We start from the raw sequence: 24,361 nt of genomic DNA, 5'->3' as shown, positions 1-24,361 counted from the left end.
AGTCCGCCTGCCGATGCAGGGGACACGCGTTCGTGCCCCGGTCCGGGAGGCTCCCACATGCCGCGGAGCAGCTGGGCCCGTGAGCCATGGCCGCTGAGCCTGCGCGTCCGGAGCCTGTGCTCCGCAACGGGAGAGGCCACAACAGTGAGAGGCCCGCGTGCCGCATAAAAAAAAAAAAAAAAAAAAAAAAGATAAACAACAAGGACCTACCATACAGGGAACTACATTCAATATCTTATAATAACCTATAATGGAAAAGAATCTGAAAATATATATATATGTAAAACTGAATCACTTTGCTGTATAACTGAAACTAACACAACATTGTAAATCAGCTATACTTCAATTTAGAAAAAGGAATAAAAAAAGGATAAGGAGGTACATATCCTGATCTGTAAGCACAGCCAAGTAATTTCTAGATCATTCGTGCAATAAATATTTATTGGACTTTTACTATGTGCCAGGCACAGTGCGAAATGTTGGAACTATCACCAAGAGCTAAAAAAGTCCTGGTCTCTGCCCTCTGGGAGTTCAAAATCGAGAGACAGAGGCAGATATTAATTAAACCGTGGCATAAATAAACATATCATTGTACCTGCAGTGACCACGAAAAGGAGGGGAGTGTAAGAGGGTTTTGTCTAGAAGGTTAGGGAAGGCTGCCGTTAGGAAGTGGCATTAGAGTTGAGCGCCAGGGAACGTAAGGGTTAACCACGGGCCTGGGAGGGTGAATTCCTGGAATGAGTAGCAGAAGCCCAGCCAGGGTGAGGGGGTGAGGCCCAGAGGAGGCTGGGCGACCAGGCAGGGCCTGGTGGGACCCAGGGAGGACACAAAGTCTTTGAAGGTCTTTTAAGCTGGGGCTTAATGTGATCAAATTTTGTTTTGGGGACGATTTTCCTGGGTGGAAGGAGACCAAGCTTGGAAGCAGGGAGACCAGTGAGTTGGCTTGGCCGCTCTAGAGTTTTAAACTTTCCCAATCAAAATGTCTTATTTTTAAAGGTAGAGGAAATGGACTCCCGTTTCTACAGAGTCTACAGGAATTTCTTTGAAGTCTTGTGTTGTGTTTTGCATTTTTTTCTTTAATTTTTTTTTTTTTTTTTTTGCCAGAGATAGTACATGAAATAGTTAGAAACAAAACCAAAGAAACCCCCCAGGGATATACCATGGAAAATACATTTTCCTTCCAGCCCCAATCCCAAATATCCAGTTCTTCTCAGAAGCAAGTTATCAATTTCACTAATATCCTTCCAGATGATTCTATACATAAACAAGCATATGTATATATTTATTCCATCATTTAAAAATGTAATATATATATCAATTGTCACATGGTGCACTTTAAATATCTTACAATTTTATTTGTCAATTACACCTCAACAAAGCTGAAAAAAGTAAAATTAAAATGTAAACAGTAGCATACCATACCTTGCTTTGTTCACTTTAAAATGTGTCTTAGATGGTTTTAAATAGCCGTTCTTTTTAACAGCTGCATAGTGTGACACCATTTGAATGTGCCATAGCCTAACTACTATTGATACATAACGGATAGACAATCAGGTTGTTTCCAGTCCTTGCTACCTTAAGTAATGCATCAGTGAACATACATAACATGTGACATATAACATCTTTGTGCACCTGTCCAAGTTTAGCTATAGATTCATTTCCTATGACTGCTGTAAAGATTATGTAAATTTAAAATTTTGATAGTGCCAAACAAACTGCTTTCCAAAGATGTTGGTCCATGTTTTATTTTAAAACTCTGCAGTTTGCATTCTCCTCCATAATATATCTGTTTATTTTCATGAAACATGTCCTCCCCCAAATATTCTTAGTCACGCTGACAAGCCAGCAAGTGGTGCTGTATGGATCCACTGGCTCTGCCCACGTCTGGTAACGCTCGCTCTCGTGGAATTCCACCTTCAACTTGGTATGATCTGACTCCTTAGCTTCCTCTTATACCATTCCACACTCCATCATACTGAACTCCTGGTTGCTCTTTGTCAGCCACACCTGAAGTTGACGTGAAGTAGGGAAATGGGCACTCTGGCTGAGAATAAAGTCCCAAAGGGACCCAGAAGCCTCTTGCAAAAGGAGTTGTATGCTAGGCTGACTCCCTAGAGCAGTAGAGAGCCCCAGAGGGAGTAAAAGGGTCAGAGTGCTACATTGGCATTTTAGGAAGATTACTTGTTCCTTAGTCCACCTCTTTCTCCCAACACTCTAAAAGGCCTTCCCCAATGACCTCCACATTATTCAATCCAATGGGCACTCTTCAATCCTGACTTATGAATCTTGACATTTCTCAAGGCCAATTTTACTTGACCTCTTGCAGCACTCAACACATTTAATCCCTGCCACTTATAACTATCCTCCCTTGGTTTATGTGTCTCTACACTCTTCTTTTCCTTCTCCCTTTCTGGCTGTCCTTTATTAATTTGTCACGATATCTTTTTCCAACAGGGAAAACTCTCACATGTCAGAGTTGCATAAGGTATGGTCCAAGTTGCTATAATCTTTCTCCCCTATGCTTTTTCTCATGACCCATTAGGAGATTATAAAATCAATTTCATGGGTCATATAAGCATTTATAAAAGAATGAAGCAATAGAATAGAAAAGATCAGAGCACACCACCCACAGAGATATTATTTCTTTCTATATATAAACTTGTTTCTATAGAAACTTGTTTCTATATATAAACTTGTTTATTTATATATAAGTATACACATGTATATGTATCTGTTGGATGGCTGCAATGTAAAATGTATACCTTCTGTGGAATGTGGTTAAAGAGTTTGAAAACCATTGCTAGAGGACACCTGTGTTTATATCTCAAGCCCAGAGCTCTCCTTAGAATTTAAGACCTGTGGATCTCGAACCACCCATCCCACACCTTCTTTTAGACATCCTCTACGGGGATCTCAAACTCAACACAGCCAAAATCAAACTGAAGACCTTCGGCCCAAACTTGGATTTTCTCCTCTATTCTACACCTCAGGGCGTGGCCCCACTATCTATCCAATTGCAGAAGCTGGAAACTTGGGTGTCATCCTTGGTACTTACTTTTCCTCCAGCCTATGTCTAAGTCTTGTTAACTTAAACTCCTAAAAATCTCTTTACTCTGCTTGCTTTTCTCTATCTGCATCATCCAGGTCCAAGGTACCCTCAATCTGTCACCTTGGTAAACTGGACTTCTCTACACCTGGGTTTCTCTCTGACCCATTCTCTACAAAGTATCCTGAATGGTCTTTTAAAAATATAACCGTGATCATGTCACTTCCTTGCTCAAAAATTTTTCAATGGCGCCTCATCATTCTTAGACTCAAATTCTAAACATGGCTGACCAGACCTCCCCAAGAGATCTCCAGTCTTATTTCGTACCATCATCTCCCTCCCCCTCTCTGCATTGTAGCCACACTGGCTGTGCCAGATGTGGATGGTCGGCAGACAGCTCCCATTCCCACTGTTAGTGTGCTTTCTGTGCTACTCATGCTGGAAAGCAAAAGCATTTCCTGACTCCCTTGCAGCTAGGGCTCCAGCAATTAGGTACACTTACATGAGGTTTGGAAGGTGGTAGTAGGCAGAAGTCAAACAATATTGGCTGATTTTGCTTTTAAGTAAGGTTGTGGAGACTCTAGTGTATGATCTCTGGCTTCAAGGGCTTGACATTCCACTGTTCTAGCAGTAGCATTGGCAGTGGCATCCTGTCCTTGAGTGGCAGCTTCCACAGCGTGTTCTCAAACTCGGCCTTCCCAGTGATGTCCTCCTGGCTCCTTTCTGACTGTGAAAGAGGTAGTAGCTCCCCTGGTAGGTCAGTTCCATGGTGTTCTAGGAATCATTCCTAATATCCAGCCTAGAGCCCATCACTTTCCTCAATACCTAGAGTGGTTTGTTTCTAAACACTGGCGTTCATTTGGTTTCTAGAATCCACTGTGCCTCCTCCCACTATAGGGTTGCTATACTTGTTATCCTTACGCAAACCTAGGCTCATACCCTTACCACCACTTAACCCCCACCCCCACCTTTCAATTAACTTCTTATATAATCTTTTGATCTCAGTTCAAACATTTTGTCTGGGAAGTTATCCCTGACCCCCCCAAGAACAGATCAGTTTTCCTTATTAAACATGTCACTCTGTATGTTTCTTTCAATGCATTATTACAGATTATATATTTGTGTGACTCTAGAATTCCAGCCCCAAAGTGCTTGACTATTTTGCTGCAATTCGTTGCCTTGAAAGAGTTGGTGCTTAACATACGAATGTTAGAGTGTTAAATGAATGGAATGAAGGCGGCCAGAGTGGAGGGTGTTAGGACAAAATCAAGCCTCTTAATACACTGACAAACCCTGTCACTTCCTCTTGGCCTTTTCCCAACCACATCTTCCTGTGACTCTCCAGCCAGCCTGAACACACCCTGTGCTCTAGTCTCCAGGTCTTTGCACAGGCTGCTTCTGTTGCTTGAATATCTTCTCCTTCTTCACTTGACTCCTTCATTTTGCAGGTTTCAGTCGAGACATCATCTCTTCTAGTAGAACTGCATTTGAGACAATTCTATACTCTTTTCTAGAACATTAAAAAATACTTAATATTATTTTAAAAATTGCTTCCTTATTACTTATCTGTAGCTCCCTCTGCAAGTGCACAGTCTTATTCACGGGCGTATGCAGAGTGCCTTTTGTCGGGTCTGGCTCTTAATGGCCTTCAGTATTGTTGTAAGCTGAACGAATGAATGTCAGCTAGTCAGCCAGCCTCAGGCTGGGGATCTCCACACACTTCCCAGGAGCCCATGAACAGTGAGGGATTGTAATTTGGGGGCTGCTAGATCAGGAGAGGAAGCTGGGGGAGGTTTGTTCTGCTCCAGCCCGTGGCTCAGTCCCCAGACTGCCAGGCTGGAGGCCCTGAAGCGGATAGGGGGGCGGGGAGGGGAAGGGCAGGGAAACAGTTTCTTCCTCTGCTCTCTCCAGTAGAGTTGGGGGGGAGGGGCAGAGAGAGGGAAGATTCCTTCCAAGGAGGCTCCTTGGCACAGTGCCTGCTAGGAGGAAGGGGGAGGGGACTATGATGAATACAGGCTTTTTCCCCCCACGTCAGGCCTCCAGCACAGTGCGGGAGGGAAACCCGTGGCAGAGGAGGGGGAGAGAGAGGACAGAGGGAGGGAGGGAAGGAAGGAGGAGGGAAGACTGTGTTTGCCTTGGGAGACAGGAAGGAGAAAGGCTGAGCTGGCTCTGAAAGGCAGGATTCTGAAGAGCCAACCAGGCCTCAACTGTACCAGATCAGCTCTGGAAATACCCTCAAATCACTGAGTCAGAGAATCAATATACTGGGAACATTAATTCTTAGGATCAGATCATCTTATCATCTCAGGGCTAGAAAATCCCTCAGAGGGTTGTGTCTGGAGTCTCCAGGGCTAGCTTGGAGGAGTGAGTCAGCTCTATGGGAAATTTCCTGGACCCTTTCTCTCTTCCTCCCTTATAGTTGGAAGAGATGGCATTTTTTCTAAAGCCCATGAACACTTTGTATCCAATTCAGTGCACTTCCAATAACTGTTAAGATGATGAAACTGACATCCTACCTCAGTTTTTCCCACTGGTTTGTAATCTCCTGAGGGCAGTCCCTCTCAGTCATGTTAGTACCATTCAGAACTGTGGTCTCAAACCTGGCTGCCCATCAGAGTTGCTTGGGGTGCTTACTAAAAATAGTTCACTCACTCCAGTGATTCCTATTGCTGGGAACTGAGTTAGGACTTAACAGTTTAGTTTTAACAGTATGCTAAGTGATTTTGATGCAAAGGTTTAGGTAACAATTCCCAAGGGCCTGGGAAAACATAGTAGGTGTTAAGTGTTGCCTGCGGGCTGGAAATGTATATGCAGAGTAAACAAATGGTGTGTGGGAAGCCTCCGTTGAACTAGGGTCTGTGAACCTATGCATCTAACATTTTGAAAGGAAATAGTGCAGCAGTGTTAGCAATACAAAAGATAAATATTTATTCAGAACAAAACTTTAAACAATCGATTTTACATTCTAAGCCACAAGAAAATAGCAAAACATAAAGGAAAGACAAAAACTAAAAGAAAAGCAGTGAACTGTCTTTTCTACTTTAAATTGATAACACTTAGTAGACCCAATGCCCTCCAGCTTGGCCTATTTCCCAAGTACATTTTAGAGTTAACAGCTCATTGGAATTCTGTTTTTCTCCTGAGAGTCCGGAGGGTGCAGATGAGCTCCAGTCGGCTGCTTCTCTGGGGACGCTAGCTATTGAGGCTAAGATGCAAATGTAAACCTTTCTTTACTCAGGAGCACCTCTATTTCTCACTGATGGCAATGAACGGGGAAGGGGAAGGCCACAAAGGAGCAGGGCCACTTTAATCCAGATATGGTACCCCAGGGGGCAATGAGTACACCCTGGATTATGTTCCTTTGTCCCTTCCGTATCTCCCAAGTATTCTGAAGCTCCTGCCACATCTTCTGCTTCCTTCCCCAGATGATTTCTTAGCATTCCCCTGGGCTCATTATTCTGGAAAGAGCAGACTTTCTGGGCCCTCAAGTGTTGAGGAAAATGTTGTGAGGTGTGAGAGGTAGTGGAATGAGCACCGGGCTTGGGGTCAGGGAACTCTACTCTAGGCTAGCTCTGGCACCAGACAGCTATGTGACTTTGATCCAGTCATTTAACCTCTCTGGTCTTGTTTCATCTGTTGGAAAACCAGTGGATTGGTCTAGACCAATTTTTAGGTCTTTTCCAGCAGGAAAATTCTAGATTCCATGATTCTGTGAAGAATGGTTTCTGAGCCACTGAAAGCGCTGTCACAAAGTCCATGCATTTTAATGCCATAAGAGAGGCCCTTGGCCACCATTCAGAGCCTATTGACTCAGGTTACATACACTTCTAACAACACTGGTTTCACAAATTCTCAGACCACATAGATTAGAAGCAGCAAATTAAAAGGGGACGGGATGAGCTGCAAAAGATAGACACCCTGACAGAAGCCAGGGTCAACAATGTTCTCAATTCAACAAACATTGATGGAGTGCCGACCATGTGCTGGGCCCCTACCTAGCACTGGGGCACAAAGATGAGCAAGGCAGCCGAAGAATGAAAATCCGGGGAGAAGACAAGGGGTGGGGAGTAAAAAGTACCAGAAAAAAAATCTCCAAATACAAAAATGAAAATAAATTTTAAACAAGGGCGGGGAGACATATCTGCACACTACAGTTCTCGGTCGGTAGTCGTTACTGATGACAGAGTCACCAAATTCAGGAAAGGCTGAAATGGAGTAAACTCAGTTTAGGAAGGCAAAGTGAGATGTCTCTTGTAGTTTTAAGAAGATCTCCTTCAAAAACGATAAAAAATGGTTTAAAAAAAAGTTTTGGCACTTAAGAGGGGTAAGCTGGCTCTGTGTTCACCCTGGCAGGCAGGCGGGTGTTCAGTGCCCGGCCACGCCGGTTAGTTGAGCTGCCACAGAATTGTGAACCGCTTTGGGACACTGGGCAAAGGCGTGTCCTCGTTTGCCACAGAGGTTACACACGATGCCCTTCCGGCAGTAAGGGCTCAGGTGCCCCTCCTCCCCGCACCTGAAGCACCTGTCCTGTGTGCAGCTGCCACTCATGTGGGTCCGGGAACCACATTTAAAGCACGTCTTGGGCTGCCCCTTGTACCAGCTGTAGCCCCTCTCGGCCCCCAGGAAGAAGGCCCCCGGCAGGTGCCTGACCCCGCCCTCCCCCTGGCGCAGCTCGATCTCGCACTTGTACTCCCCGGTCCAGATCCCAAACCTGTCGGTCACTTTCACCGGCACGGCCAACACATCGCAGTGGCGCTTAAGCCAGGTCACGATGTCCTCCACGTCCACCGTCTCGTTCCGGAAGAGGATGAAGAGCGTCTTCAAGCTGGACTTGCTCCGCCCCAGCACCACAAAGTTCTCCCAGCAGTCCTCCTGCTCGCGCTTCTCCTCGTAGACGCGTAAGAATAGGGCCAGCTTCTCCGCCGAGCGGAAGCTCACGTCGAACTCCCGGCTGCCAGGGATCTGAATGACCGCGTAGATGTCGCTCGGGTCCATGCCGATGGAGCGCAGGATGAGCGCGCCCACCACGAAGTCCCGGGTTGGGCAGGCGCCCTCGTCTCCCTGGAAACAGATGCGCACGAGGAAGCGGCCCTTGCCCGGGCCCGCCGCGGGGCCAGCCGGCGTCGCCTGCTCGTCCTGTGGGGGCCGCTCGGCCGCGTCTTCGGCCGCGTCGGGCTTGGCCGGGGCCGCCATGGCCGCCACTTCGGCCTTCTTCCTCCTGCCCGCCTCGGCTGCGCCCTTCTTCTTGCGGGCGTCCGTCGCCTCGCCGGCCGGGTCTCTCCGGCGGCCCTTCGGGTCCCCGCGGCCGGCCGGGGGAAAGTCACCGAGGCCTGGCGCCGCCAGGCCCGCGGGGACGCTGAGCCCGCCGCGCGCGCCGTTACCGCCCTCCTCCTCCCGCCGCGGAGGCCGCGACTCGCGGAACTCGCCCTTCTTCTCGGCCAGGTTCTTCACCACCTGGGCCCAGCCCATCTTCTCGCGGCCGCCCTCGGCCTCCTCGGCCCGGGCCGCCGGGCGCGCAAGAGACAGGAGCTGCGTCCGCCCCCGCTTCCTCTCCTCCTCCGCGCCGCCGCCGGTGGCCATTTTACCTCCTTCCCAGCATCCTCCACTCACTCCCGCAGCCAAAGGGCGCCCATGGCGCGCGCCCGCCCGCCCGGGGCTGTGGGGGTTTGGGCTTTTTTTTTTTTTTTTTTTTTTTTGAAATTCGACGCTTCTCTCCCCCGCCCCGCTAAGGTATTTACTTGCGGCGCTCGGCGGTCAGCGGCCGCGGGCCGGGAACCCCCTGGTAACGGCCAGGCCGCGTTTCCGTTAGTGCTCGCTCCAACCCTACCTCCTCGGCACCGAAGTGGGATGCGGAGCTTGGATCGCGTCCCTGTCCCTCGCGAGGTTTTGGCAGCCTTGGGCCTCGCTCTCGAGGATTTGGTATTTCGCAAGCGGTCCTCGATGATTTCATTCAAGCAGTTTTACTAACGGCCCACAGCCCGAAGGCGGGAGAGAGTTGAGGAAGATTTCGCCCATTTTGTTTTCATTTTTGTACCTTTTCTATTAAAAAAACAAAGACAAAACTTAGCCCTTCCTCCTCCCAGAGCAGATCACAATGCATTATTTTTCCAACGTTGGATTATGGACATTTTCAAACATACAAAAAGTGGAAAGAATTTTGCAGTGAACATTTTAACTATTTCATCTTTCATTAAAATTTTACTATACCTTATCACACTACGCCTGTATCCATCACTCCTTATTTTTTGATACATTTCCAAGTAAGTCATACTGAATTATTTTTTAAGAAGACCTCCATCATATTCATGATGACAGTTATATTGAGCGCTTAAGTGTTCGATAGTGTTCTAAGCACACTGCAAGCTTTATCACATGGAATCTTCCAAAACAATGTTGTAATTATACCCATTTTACAGGAGGCAGGGGCTTGGAGATGGGAGTTAAATCACTTGGCCAAGTGGCAGAGTTAACAGGCAGCCTCCACGCATAGGTGGCTTATACTTCTACTTCTTTGCTCTGACATTTTGGATAAAGGACTCTTTGGATCAGACTCTCCAAGAAACGCCTTCACACAGATTCCCTAACTAAAGTTAGCACTGGACGCAATCCTTATTCCTACCTCATCTGTCTCAACTGGTGCTTCAGAAGCATTGATAAAATTTGGGTAGTTGAGGGGGTGGGGTTAATACCACCTTTTGTCATCTTGTTTTCTTTACCATAGCTGCTTGTGTTTCAGGGTGCTCCAGTGATCTTTCTGGGTTTAGTGAAAGAAAAGAATTGTGGACTCAGGGAGACCCTAGTTTGAATCTGACTGCTTCAAATCTCAGCTTTGTCATGTGGGGCCAATGACCTCAGTTTTCACAGCTCAATTTGCTCATCCATAACAAAGGGATATTAATATCTGTAAGGAACGGCACCAAAGACGGAGGAGAGCTTAAACAAGCTTTATTTGGGTACGCTCCCAGACGAGGTTCACTGGTCCGAGAGAAAGGGGGCCAGAGAAGTCGCGCCCGGGCGAGGGTTTGGGCAGAATTTATAGGGGAAGAAGGGAAAGGGGGTGTGGTGAATCCGTGAGGGCGCAGAGTAGTCCTTATTTGGTGGTCTCTTCGGGTATCGTGGCAATATCTGGTGCCGGTCGCATCAGTCTTGGGACCGTTAGTCCCGCCCCTCAAAAGGCGGGAAGGCTGGGCCGGGTGGAAAATCACCAGGTCAGTTCCTGGGACTGGGTGGGTGGGAGCTCTGGGCTGATGCAACCTGTGAGTCTGATTGCGTTCCCCTGCCTCGGGCCAGTTGGCCTTACATCCCGACATCTTTGGTGTAATGGGGTGGCGTTCTGATCTCTGGCTACTTCCTGCTGAATGGGGGCGTCAAAAGGGGAGTTGGGCGACCAGAGGTCCGAGGCTTAAGGGAGACCAGTGGGGGGTTCTGTAGGAAGCAAGGTGTAAGGGCCGAGGAGCATTTGGTTTGTGGCCACCCGACAAACTTCCTCCATGTGCCTGCGAAGGAACCTAAGAAAACTGGGAGCAAGCATGAACAAGATACAGATGAGAATTAAGGGGCCTAAGATTGGTGTTAGCCAGGTATAGAGGGTGGATCGCCACCAATCGGGAATTGGGGAGGTGGACTGTTGGGTGTTTGCGTTGGAGTTCTTCTCTTAAGCGATGGAGGGCGTTTACGTTGTCTTCGATGAGTCCTGTTTCATTGATGTAATAGCAGCATTTCTCCTGTAGGAAGAGGCAGGTACCTCTTTTGTCGGCCGTCAGGAGATCCAGGGCTCGTCGATTCTGGAGAGCGACTCGGACTATGGAGGTGATTTGGCGCTGGAGAGAGGAGATGGAGGCGGCGGAGGCTTCAATGGCTAGCTGGAGTTTATATTCTAAGTCGCGGGATGTCGAAACACTATGTGTCAGAGCTCCCCGCACCCCCCCCCCCCCAGGCCTGCAGTGACCAGGGAGGAGGCGAGAGAGATGCCTGCGACCAGAGGAAGAAAGATAGCTCTTTTCCGTCGGGTAAAGGGCGGCGTGATTAGCGAGGAAAATTCGACTTGGCTATACAGTGTGAGTTGTGGGATGAGAGTAACGGGGATACATGAGAAGGGGGAAGAAGAATTGACCTTTTTTGTGAGGGAACCATTGCACCACAAAAACATGCCTGGTGGTGCTTCAATTGATGTGTTTACCGTGAGGGATGAACTGCAAAGAAGCCCAGTATCAGCTAGATTTGGGCGGCTGCCGTAACAGATGGTGAGATTTTTTTGAATCAAGGAATATGGGGACTTTTAACGGGGAAAAAGGTGGGTTTTGGGAGATGTAGGAAGTAGAATTGAAGGGCTGGTCGAGTGGGACAGCAGCCAAGTGTGGCCGGCCAAGCGAGGCACATAGAAAGCAATCGGAGATGTTACCTATTCCTGTGTGGTTGAGTATCTGTACTGCTTGATGGATGAGGGTCAACCAAGAAAAAGGATCCTCTTTGTGTTCGGGGTGGGGTAGTTGATGTCTTAGGGCTTGTTCTGTTTCCTGGATGGCAGTGGCTTGTTTGCTCAACTGTTGGATAACTTTGGGAATCAAGCTAATGTAGGAGCGAAAAATCTTAAAAGACCCTACAGGATAAGTATCAGTTGCCCATCGGTAAATTTTTCCTTGTACCCCTTGTCCCTACCTTGTATCCCAGGGATCCTTGGTGTTAAGGGATAGGCTACCCCTGCCATCCTTGGTACTAGGTAAGATTGTCAGAGTAAGTCTGTAATGCCTAATTTTGCCACGTGGATGTTACATGAGCGGTAGGGGCACCCCCCGTATGTGTCTGTCCACCAGTGACAGCAGTCTTTAGTTTGGTTGTAGGTGAAAGAGACAACGGGAGATTCCTGGCCTAGCCAATTACCTTGCCAAATTAAATGTGGGAAGGAAAAGTTAACGGTCACCATGGCCTGGCATCCGCCTGGTCGGCAGTCTCCTGTCCCCAGGACCTGGGCATGGGCTCGACCATCAGCTTGCCATGTCCCGTGGATGTAGAAGCGCCATAGGGACGTCTGATGAGTCCTGGGTGGCAGGAGAAGTAGCAGGAGGAGAGGCAGGGCGGTGGATAAGCCGTAACCTTGTGGGACCCAGCGGTTGGGTTGACTAGTTTTCTGAGATTGGGGCCACTTTAAGACGGGAGACATGGTACCAGGAGGAGTGTCCTAGAAGTATGGCCGCCGTGAGGGTGGTGAGGACCACTGTATGAGGGCCTGTCCACCGTGGCTTAAGGGATTGGGAGTGTGAGTCCTTGAGGAGGACACTATCTCCAGGTTGTAGAGGGAGAGAGGAAGTTTCAGAGACAGCCACTGTCGGTAGATGACGGTCAGCATATTCGCGGAGAAGACGGCAAAGCAGGGAGAGGCAGGGAAGGTAGGAGGCTAGGGGTGGACTCTGGGTTGGTAGGTCGTGAAGGAGGAAAGGGCGGCCGTAAAGTAGTTCAAATGGACTGAGGCCAGTAGGAGTCCGAGGTGAGGCTCGGATTTGGGTAAGGGCTAGAGGAAGCAGGTCGGGCCATGAGACATGGACCTCAAGGGACAGTTTGGTGAGGTGGTCTTTTAAGATCCCATTGGAGGATTCAACCTTACCGGATGATTGGGGGTGGTAGGGGATGTGGAGTTTCCAGGTGATCTGGAGAGCCTCGGATACCTGTTGAACCACCTGAGAGACAAAGGCGGGTCCATTATCCGACTGGATGGAGACCGGCAGACCAAATCGGGGGATGATGTACTGAGGCAGGATGGTGGCGACCGTGTCTGCCGTTTCTCGAGTTGTTGGATAGGCCTCGATCCAACCTGAAAAGGTGTCAATGAGAGTGAGCAGATATCGGAAGCGTTTGCAGCGGGGCATATGGGTAAAGTCGATCTGCCAGTCTTCACCAGGCTGATGTCCACGCATCTGGTGTGTAGGAATTCGGGGCCGTAGGCCTCCTTGTGGGGAGACGGATGCGCAGGTTTGGCAGGCCATGTGAGTCTTTGAGATGGCCTCTCTAAGTCCTGGCAGATGAAAGAGGGGGTCCAAAAAACGGGACATTTCTTCTGGACCAATGTGTAAGGACTTATGGATGTCTGATAGGAGGCCAGCTGCTTGGGCCAGAGGTAGGGCAATTTTGTTGTCTATAAAAATCCATCCTTTGTTGTCTTTGTGTCCCCCTTTTGAGAGTAAGGCAGCTTCCTCGTGCGGGGTATATGTGGGTTGGGTAGGACTGGTGAAAAATAGAAGTGGAGCTGGAGGATCCCCTTTTGTAAGCTCTCGGGCCATGGAATCGTCCTTCGAGTTACCTTGTGCTATTGGGTTGGATGGGAGTTGATGACCCCTGCAATGGATAATTGCTACTTCTTTAGGAAGCTGGAGGGCCTCCAGTTTTGCAGTGAGGGAAGCGTTGACCACTGGGGATCCCTTAGTGGTCAGAAATCCATGTTCCCTCCATAGTGCTGAGTGGCTGTGTGCAATGAGAAAGGCATATTTAGAGTCTGTGTAGCTGTTAACCCTTTGGTCTTTGGAAAGGTGAAGGGCTCGTGTAAGTGCGATCAGTTCAGCCTTTTGGGAGGTCGTTCCTTCTGGGAGGCTGTTAGCCTCGATAATAGTTGAGATAGTTACCACAGCGTAGGCTGTCCGTCGGCGTCCGTCAGGACCGAGTATTGAGCTGCCATCTACGAAGAGGGTGCGGTCCGGGTTTAACAGTGGAGTATCAAAGAATCCCTCCCTCGGCGGGCTGAGGGCCTCTACGATTTGGGGGCAGGAGTGGGAAGGGGAGGTCCCGGTGTCGGAAATGGGCAAGAGGGAGGCCGGGTTTAGGCGGGGGGTGGGGGGCGGGGGGGCAGGGGAAGGTCAAGGGAGATAGCAGTTGTTTTCGATGAACAGCAGGTGGAATTCCTAGATGCAAGAGGGACCCGAGAGAGAGAGACTTGTGGCCTAGGAAGTCGACCAGCCGGTGGGAGGAAAACACGCTTAGTGGGTGGGCCAGGGTCAGTTTGAGTGTTTGTTTGGTCAGTTCGGCTGCTGCTGCTAGGGCCCGAAGGCATGGTTGCCATCCCCAAATGGTTGGGTCTAGCTGTTTGGCGGTAGGAAGGCCCTACAGGCTGGGCAAGGAGTCCAGTGGCTATTCCGGCCCGTTCATCCACAAAAAGGTGAAAAGGTCGGTTTGGGTTGGGCAGAGAAAGGGGAGGAGAAGATATCAGAGCGTTACGGAGGGTGAGAAAGGCCTGTCGAACGGCGGAAGGAGAGGTGAGGGGTCCTTGAGGGGTTTCTTTAGCGGCTAGATATAAGGGTTTAGCGAGGAGAGCAAAGTTAGGGATCCAGTGTCGGAAAAATCCTATAAGGCCCCAAAAGGAGAGAATTTGTTCCACTGTTTCCGGAGGCTGGAGTTCACGGATAATCCGGGTGCGTTTGGCTGTTAGACCTTTTGTGGTAGGGGTAAGGTGGAGCCCCAGGTAGGTTACAAGAAGTTACAGATAACTGAGCCTTGGCTGGGGAGACCCGATAACCGCGAGAGCCAAGGTAATTGAGGAGATCTGCAGTGTGTTGTCTTGAGAGGCTGAGAGACGGGCTACAAAGGAGGAGGTCATCTACATATTGAAGGAGTGTGCTGGGGGTAAGGGAGCAGGAAGTGAGGTCCCGTGCCAGCGCCTGACCAAAGAGGTGAGGACTGTTGCGGAATCCCTGGGGAAGAACTGTCCAGGTGAGCTGACTGGAAGTATGAGTATCCGGATCCGTCCAGGTAAAGGCGAAGAGGAAATAGGAGTCGGGATGTAGGGGGGATAGTGAAAAAGGCATCTTTGAGATCCAGAACCGTAAAGTGGGTTGTGGATGGGGGGATATGGGAGAGCAAGGTGTATGGGTTTGGTACTACTGGGTGGAGAGGAATTATGGCTTCATTGATTAGTCGGAGGTCCTGGACCAGGCGACAATCCCCAGAGGCCTTGCGGACAGGCAGGATGGGGGTGTTGCAGGGAGAGTCAGTGGGGATAAGGAGTCCCTGGTTTAGGAGTCTGGTGATAATAGGTTGTAGGCCCCTAAGGTGAGTCTCAGAGATGGGAAATTGGGGCCTTGATGGAAATTTGGAGGGGTCCTTTAGGCGGATGAGGACGGGGGAATGGTGTGTTGCTATTATGGGCTTAGAAGTATCCCAGACTTGGGGACTGATTGGGTTCGGTGTGATTGGAAGAGGGGGATAGGAGGGGGAGGGTTCTAGAGACAGGCCGAGAAGAGGAAGCAGGAGTTGGGAGGAGGGGACCTTAGGGTCAAGTCTAACCAGTTGGAGGGAGGCCCCTAAGTGGAAAAGGACATCTCGGCCTAGCAAGGGAGCTGGGCAGGATGGTATGACTAAGAAGGAATGAGTAAAAGGGAGTCCTTCGATATGACATGGGAGTGGACCGGTCTGGAGTGGGAAGGATGGTTTGCCATCAACACCCATGACTGAGATCTGGCAAGGAGAAACTGGCCCGGAATAGGTAGGCAGGACCGAATAGGTAGCCCCGTGTCCACCAGAAATGAGATGGACTTACCCGCTACCTGTAGCGTTACCCTGGGCTCGGCGAGGGTGATGGGGGTCTTCGAGTCCGGGCGCCGTCAGTCGTCAGCCAATCCCAGCAGTTCGAGTGGTAATGCCGTTGGGACGGCCTGCCCCCCGCGTGGAGACGCTGAGGGAGGGCCAGTCGTAGGGCAGTCACTCTTCCAGTGGCCCGTTAGCCCGCAGCTGGGACGGGGCTTAGAAGGAGGTCGGGGATTGGGACATTGGCGAGCCCAGTGCCCCTCTTTTCCACACTTGAAGCAGGCCCCTGGTGGAGTTGCCTTCGGCGGGTTCCGTGGATGTTGTCCATGGGAGATGGCCGGCCGCAGGGCGTCCACGAGGGCTTGGGTCTGGAGGGCCACCTTCTGGTGCATCCGAGCCTGTCGGCTGATTCTGCCAAATCCTCACGGCCATTGTAGACTTTAAAGGCCATCTTTACCAGATCTCGAATAGGGGTTTGAGGGCCGTCCTCTGCCCGTTTTAATTTCTTTTGGATGTCCGGGGCTGATTGGGTGATAAAATGGGTGGCTAGGACCGTTGCCCCTGCCGGGGTGTCGGGATCCAGCCGGGTGTAGAGAGTTAAGGCCTCTGTAAGGCGATTGAGAAAGATAGCTGGATTTTCGTTAGGTTCTTGGGTTATCTCTTTTAGTTTTTCAAAATTAACCACCTTATGACCGGCAGCCTGCATGCCAGCCAGGAGGCATTGGATCATGAGGTCGCGTTTACGACGGCCATCGTGGCCGTCCTGATAAGTCCAGCCTGGATCGGTGTCAGGTACGGCAGTCGCTCCGACAGGCATGGAGTTGTCGGTAAGGTGAACCTGATCTGCATGGTTTCGGGCAGCAGTTTGAATTCTTTCCCTTTCGTCAGGGGTTAAGGTAGAGGACAGAACCACAAAGATATCGTGCCAGGTTAGATCGTAAGCTTGAGAGAGGTAGCGAAATTCTTTGATGTAGCGGGAAGAGTCGGCAGAAAAGGAGCCTAGTCGCTTTTCTATTTGAGAGAGATCTTGGAGGGAAAAGGGAACATGAACTAGAAGGTCTGGGTCCTGGGAGTCGTGGTGGTGGGAGCGGGTGTGTGAGCTGACTGGCGAGGAGAGGGGTGATGAGAGAGAGACGGAGGGAGAGGAAGCGGGGGAAGGGGGGGCCAAGGGGGAGGTTGCCGGGGGGGAGCGGGGGAGCGGTGGGGGGCGATGGAGTGGGCTCAGGAGGGAGAGGGGCCGGTCTAGGGTAGGGTGGGGGTTGGAGAAGAGCTCTGGAGGGGGGAGAGGCGAGAGATTCGGGACGGTCGGTTAGTGGGGAGGAATCATCGTCCAAGGGGATTGAGGTTTTGGATGGAGGAGATGTTTGTTTGGGAAGGAGGATTTGAGAGGTAGAACAATTGACGCAAAGGGAGGGGCGAGGGCGCAAAACCCAAAAAACCTGGACATAGGGGACCTCAGACCATTTGCCCGTCCTGCGGCAGTAATTATCTAGATCACGGAGGATGTTAAAATCGAACGTCCCTTCAGGAGGCCATTTGGATTGATTGTCTAGAGGATATTGTGGCCAGGCCACAGTGGAATAGAAAATAAGCTGTCGGCGACGGAGATCTTGGGAGAAACCGAGGGCTGTAAAATTGGCTAGGAGACACCCCAGGGGCGTCTTAGGATCTGGTTTCGATTGTGAGGTTCCCATGATCCCCAGTCTGTCCCTGAGTGAACGGAGAGGGAGACAGGCGTCCCTGGTCTCAGTCTCCAATTCACGGCAGATCGCAGGGCGGTCAGGCGATTGGGACGTCTCCACAGTTGCCCGAGGCCCGGAGACAGAACGGAGGAGTCCCTGACGCGGCCGTGATTAGGGACAGGAGTCCGGTGGGCAGGGACTCTGGGGGTCGGAGGGAACAAGGGAGGGGACTTACCCCGTTTTCTGCCGGATCGGGTGGATGAGTAGAGGTTCCCTGGTTGTCTCCTGGGGGAGGGGAGGAGCGGCCCGCACGGTAACCCGCGGGGTTTGGTACCCATCCCGGGTTTCGGCACCAAATGTAAGGAACGGCACCAAAGACGGAGGAGAGCTTAAACAAGCTTTATTTGGGTACGCTCCCGGGCGAGGTTCACTGGTCCGAGAGAAAGGGGGCCAGAGAAGTCGCGCCCGGGCGAGGGTTTGGGCAGAATTTATAGGGGAAGAAGGGAAAGGGGTGTGGTGAATCCGTGAGGGCGCAGAGTAGTCCTTATTTGGTGGTCTCTTCGGGTATCGTGGCAATATCTGGTGCCGGTCGCATCAGTCTTGGGACCGTTAGTCCCGCCCCTCAAAAGGCGGGAAGGCTGGGCCGGGTGGAAAATCACCAGGTCAGTTCCTGGGACTGGGTGGGTGGGAGCTCTGGGCTGATGCAACCTGTGAGTCTGATTGCGTTCCCCTGCCTCGGGCCAGTTGGCCTTACAATATCTACTCTCAGAGGACGAACGTGGAGGTCCAAGGAGATAACCTGTGTCAAAGAGCTTAGTCCACAATGGGTTTCCAGGGAAGGTTATTCTTCCTTTCTACCGGTGTTGGATTTTTTCCTATTTCTCTTGCAGCTCTGCTTAGCATCTGGGAATCCCTGTGAGTTCTTAAGATCTTTCCCTTTACTCGGATTCCAGTACTAGTTTCAGGAAGACAGCATCTCCAACTCTTGTGCTATTTGACCTTCCGATTCCCTCACTTTACAACTCCCGACGTGCTCTCATCCATCCCTTCTCTGCCACACATCCCCAGGATCGTACTGGGATCATTAACCAGAAGCATCAAAGTCTTAGGTTCACACATTCCACTCTTTTATTCTTTCTGCTTGCCTGCTCAGATCTTTCCATGGTGAGGGTATTTACATAGCCAAACCGAACCCATGTATTTTAACTAATCTCTCTTCCTTCTCCTTCTTCTTCGAGGTTGTCTCAGCTATATTTGGATCCACTGTATAAATTTTAGAACCAGCTTACTAAATTCCAGGAAACCACTTCTGGGGATTTTAATTGGGTTTGCATTGCATTTATACAGAATTGCCATATTGTAATGCTGACTCTCCCCATTAGTGACCCTCCTGGATTTCTCATTTATGTAAGTCTTATTTTATGAATTTCAATAACATTTTATAGTTTTCTTCCTAAAGATTTTGTAGGGCATTTATTCCAAGGTGCCTTGGTTGCTGTTGTAAATGGTATCTTTAGAAATCACATATTTGTTTTCAGTATTTAAAGGAAACATAATTGAATTTTTTGTATTGAACTCATATCTAGCAACAAGGCTGAAATCTTTTAAGATTTCCAATGGCTTTTGGAATCAATTTGCTTTTCTATGTTGGCAATCATATTGTCTGCAAATAACGAAGGTTTTTTTCTTTTTCTGTTTAGATCTTACACTTTTTCTTGTCTTACGGCACTAGACAGGACCCCTTATGTAACCAACATATATTAGGCATTTTTGTTTTGTTTCTGACTATTAAAATATCTGTTTGTATTTTGAAAAGGTTTGATCTGTGGACTGGGGTCTGGCTCCATCTCAATTTTACTAACCATACCTTCTTCTATCATAAGATTTTGTTGGTATGGGTATGGCCATTCTTTCCATCAATGCCATTTTTCTCAAGTCAACTTTTGCAGATCCAGGTTTTCTATATTCTCTTTTTACTTTTATTTCTTGTTGATGATCACTATGAGCACTGTGAATTGGATAAAAGACTGAACACTTATATTTATTTCTCACTGAATTTATTCAAAAATTGTCAGCCATTGTCCTCAGCAGTGCTCCAGCAGTCACCTTGGTCTATTGCAGAGATCACTGAACCAGGAGGTGCGGGGCCAGGCAGGTATCCTGCGAGCAAAGCTGTGCAGATGGGCACCGAAGCCATCTGAAGATGGCAGCCTTTACTCATTTCTGGCAGATTATCACCACAGAGGGTTATCAGAATTGGTCAGTTTGGCATCTCAGTCTGGGTTCTTATGGACAGAGTTTTGGAATTTGCGCTATTTTTAGAAAGCTAGTTGGGAGACTGGGGAGGAGGCGTGATTTGAGGTGGACTTTGAAAGAACAGGTTCTGAAGAGCAAGAGAGAAAAAAAGTCTGTGGGTTACAATTATTGTTCCTATTCACAGATGAGGAAATTAGGCTCGATCATGGAAGTGAGTTGCCCAGTGTCACAAAGCTTGTAGTAGCTTAGTGATTGTCAAAATCTGAACCCCCATCAGCCCAACTCTAAAACTTAATGGTTAGCCACTTATGTGCTTCTGCCTCATGTCTGTGAAATGGAGATAACCATGCCTACATCAAAGTTACTGTTTACTGACAACTTACATTCATGGTTGCATTAGTGCACAAGCTAGGCTCCTTTTTTTTTTCCCCAGATGCTGATTACACCTGTTTAATTAATTAACAATACAACAATTTTAACAGGGTAACATGGTCCAGAGAAAACTGTTACATTATGCACTTGATATTTCATTAAAAATTTTTCCTTAAAACTAAAAGGTTTCATTATAACAGATACATTTCAAATGTACTTTATTAAATCATTGCTAATTAGAGCCTAAGCAATTATAAAGACATTACACAATGATATTCAACCAGAAGTTATTTTTTCTGGACATATAGACATATTAATGTACTTCTGTTGAAAAATTTTAATCTCCAGCAAAAATAACTGCATGTAGACATTATTCTGTTTTCTGGGAGAGATCTGGGAGGACAATAAAGTGTGTTTATAAGAATAGGCCAGTAGCTGTTTCCATCAGGGAGGTGGTACTAATCAATATTGAGACTCAATACTCAGATAAATTTCAGGTTAAAAACATTTGTTAAGATAGGTGATAATTGGGCTATTTTTATATTGACAACTGAGACAAAACTATAAACTGTCAGTCAATGTTTAGGGACCCAGAACCAAGAGGGCCTTATGGTGAGGTCGGCAGGTAAATAATTAGCACATACAAATCAAAGACTCTGTTCAGGACAACCGAGCCACACCCACTGCCTGATGGACAGGATTCACCTATTAACCTCCTCACTTTATAGAGTCTGCCTAACACGAGAAAGTCCTCCAAGTTCTGATAGCCAGATACTGACAAGAAAGGCTGTTGAAACTTATTTAATTAGACACATTGAAGTACTACTGCTATTAGGAGTCTGTTTATAAAGATTTTCCATCATACATTATTACAATATTTTTTCAGGTAAAAACCTTGGTTTCAACTGTTACAGTCATAAAAGTATTTCCCCTGGGATTTCCTCCACATAGGGAAGTTATCCATATAATTATTTTTAAATAGTCTTCCTAACTTTGGGAAAACTTTGCCCTCCCTCCAACACACACACACACGCCATGTGTGTGTCTTCTTCAGTTACTTTCATCAGTGTTTTGTAGTTTTCATTGTACAAATCTTTCACTTCTTTGGTTAAATTTTTAAAACATTTTATTGGCGTATAGTTGATTTACAATTTTGTGTTAGTTTCAGGTGTATAACAAAATGATTCAGTTATACATATACATATATTCATTTTCAGATTCTTTTCCCTTATAGGTTATTACAAAATACTGAGTATAGTTCCCTGTGCTATACAGTAGGTCCTTGTTGGTTATCTATTTTATATATAGTAGTGTATATATGTTAATCTCATCCTCCTAATTTATCCCCCCCACCTTTGGTAACCATAAATTCTATGTCTGTGGGTCTATTTCTGTTTTGTAAATAAGTTCATTTGTATCTTTTTTTTTTACAGATTCCACATATAAGTGATATCATATGATATTTGTCTTTCTCTGACTGACTTACTTCACTTAGTATGATCGTCTCTAGGTCCATCCATGGAAATGAGATCGTGAAATGGTCAGCCCATGTGCCCAGTAAAAATTCTAATACTACAGAAGAAGGTAGAGTGGATATTGGAGGCCATTAGCAGTCTTTACCACAATGGTGCTAGTCAGTCTTTAAAACGAAACAGTGAAGTAGGCATTATTATGCCTATTTTACTGACAAATATATTGAGGTTCAGAGAAATGAAGCAACTTGCTTAAGGGTGAGCTGGGATTGGAACCCTGACTCATGTTTGACTCACCATGTTCTACTCCCTCCCCAATGAAATTGTTCCTTTGTGAGTTTTGCTGCTTCTCTTTTGTTTCCTTCTCACTCGGTAGTGCAATGTTAGCATGGATGTCTACACTCTCTGGGCTGTGAGCCTTCCTCCAAATTCTTATTCTCTGGCATAATAATCATGTCCCAGAGGGAGAAGATCGTGGACTTGCAAAGGCTGGGTGCCGTGGGGCCACATGTGTGAGCTGTTACTTCAGTATTTGCAACAGATGTTGGAAAGCAAGTCTATAAACTGCAACCTCTTCATGAAAGAGCAGTGTAGCCAGCCGACCCAAGAGAAGGAGGCCAAGGCCAAGAGAAGAAAAAGCCACTTGACTCTCAGGGTCTGGACCTGGATCAACATCAGCCTATTCCATGGGAATGGGAAGCTGGCAGAGTCCATGAAGGGGACATGATCAGAAGCCCAGTATTATGTCCACATGGACAAACTCTTTGACATTTTTCTGAGACCTGTCTTGGCATTGAGTGTGGCTGGTGCACGTGCATGGGGAGCGAGCTGGAATACAGGTACAAGAGCACCTTCTGTGATATCATCAGGTTGTACTGGACTCTCAGCAGACACTGCCAGCAAAGGAGCACCTTGCAGAGTATGACTTGGGGTCCAAACTGATAGTTTCCAACATGCTCAACTGAAGATGCCAAATCTATCCCATCAGCATGCAAGCAAATCCTATCAGGCTACGCACATTGATTCTGGCTCTTTAGGACTACTTGACTAAGTTTGTCCTCCTATATCCTCTCACCACCAGGTGGGTCCAGGAGGACACCCTGTTGGACATCTTCACTGTGCTCAGGGAACCCAGAGTCTTGCAGACTAATATTGATAATATTTCTTCATCCAGATTGACAAGGGCTCACACAGATGTGGCCAAGCTGAAGATGGCCCAGGAATATGACAGGGCGCCGCGGCTTGCAGATGCGCCACTCTGATCTCTGCCTTTCTCGTTACATGGCATTCTCACTGTGTCTGGGTCTCTCTTATCTTCTTATAAGGACATTAGTCATATTGCATTAAGGGCCCAGCCTTTGCCAGTATGACCTCCTCTTAACTAATTACATTTGTAACAACCCTAGTTCCAAATAAGGTCATATTCGGGCTTCCCTGGTGGCGCAGTGGTTGAGAGTCCGCCTGCCGATGCAGGGGACACGGGTTCGTGCCCCGGTCCGGGAAGATCCCACATGACGCAGAGCGGCTGGGCCCGTGAGCCACGGCCGCTGAGCCTGCGCGTCCGGAGCATGTGCTCCGCAACGGGAGACGCCACAACAGTGAGAGGCCCGCGTACCGCAAAAAAAACAAAAACAAAAACAAATAAGGTCATATTCTGAAACTCTGGGAAGGACACGAATTTGGGGGGAACACCATTCAACCCAGTGCACTGTTGACGGCTTAAACGCAGAGCAATGACACACAGCACTAGCCCCAGGGTCTGTAGTTTGTTCAGATGATGAAAAACTCAACTTACCACAAGGTTATCTGCCACAGCCCCCATGAAGCCATGTTTGTCTGCAAAGCCAGGCTTGGCCTGGCAACTCCAAGTCACCCCAGGAAGTTATGCTTACACTTAGGACCGGATAGGATTCGAAGAGGGAACAGAGACAACTGAAGAATAGCACCCATGTGCAACAAGAAGACAACAGAGAGATGAGACCTGGGCGTGAATTCAATGTTGTTCTTTCACATGTAGCTTTCATTAGAATGTTTCTGGCCTGAAAGTACCAGAAAACTCAACTCACAATGGCACACCCAATAAGGTGATTTGTTATTTAACCTCCAGTACTTTCTAAATACGTGACAGGATTGGTTAATTTAATGACTCAGCATTGCTATTAAGGAACAAGTTTCTTCAACTTTCTTCTTCCATTTCCAGGATGTCCTCTTCAGCTAACTGTCCTCACAGTCCCACAATTCCAGCAATGTCACACAGATATGATGATGTCTAGTAATAGACAAGGGAATGTTTTTCTGCAATGTCTTTTTATAAAAGTGTGATGACAGTCTTTCCCCAAAGTTGCTGAGTAGACGTCCCACCTTGTCTCCTTGGTCAGACTTTTATCCCATGCCTATAACCAAACCTGTAATGGCAAGGGAAATGGGCCCACCAAGCCTAGCTCAGACCAGTCATGACTACCAGAGCTGGAACTGGAGCTGGAACTGGGGCTGGGGCTGGGACCTGCCTCCTCTAAAGCAAGTGAGCACCTGAACAAGATGAGGGTCCATTAGCTGGGATGAAGGGGAGGAATGGCTGTTGGGTAGACAACCCCCCAGGTCCACCACATACTGCTACCTCCTCCTTCTTATCGGTTTCCTGGCAGAACCTCCCTGCTGCAGCGCTGTGGCTCTGCAAATGGGGTGCCTGACATAGTGCTTCCCTCAGCCCTAGGGGCCGCTGGGAGAGTCTTGATTGGCCAGAGTATCCATGCTGATTGCTTTTGCCATAGCAGTCCCTTCTGTTGACCACAGCGTGCAGTGCTATTTATAACATTTTCCTATGATTTTTAAGAGGGGGAGAAGGTTGGGCGCTCTGGCCTTGTGGTCTATAGTAACATTCCTATATTAGAGTGTGAGTGCTTTTAAATTATTTGCTCCCTCCAATTTATTTTTTATTTTTTAAATTAATTAATTAATTTCCAATTTATTTTTTAAACTGGAACGCACTTTAAAATCTGTGCTCTATCTAGCAAATCTGGGGTGTG

The 24,361-nt window shown here is 48.2% G+C and overlaps 1 protein-coding gene across 1 annotated transcript; it reads right to left on the bottom strand.

Moving 5' to 3' along the window:
* Window positions 1-7,411: 7,411 nt before the first annotated feature.
* Window positions 7,412-8,626, bottom strand: ZCCHC3 (zinc finger CCHC-type containing 3; the record flags this gene model as incomplete). Its single annotated transcript, XM_079944628.1, has 1 exon — window positions 7,412-8,626. One exon carries the CDS (start codon window positions 8,624-8,626, stop codon window positions 7,412-7,414), a length of 1,215 nt encoding a protein of 404 aa, XP_079800754.1.
* Between the last annotated feature and the right edge of the window lie 15,735 nt (window positions 8,627-24,361).

Source organism: Stenella coeruleoalba (assembly GCF_951394435.1).
Source record: "Stenella coeruleoalba genome assembly, chromosome: 15".
Classification (NCBI taxonomy): domain Eukaryota; kingdom Metazoa; phylum Chordata; class Mammalia; order Artiodactyla; family Delphinidae; genus Stenella; species Stenella coeruleoalba.
Note: the sequence above shows the minus strand (reverse complement) of the source record. Positions and strands in the feature narration are given on the sequence as shown.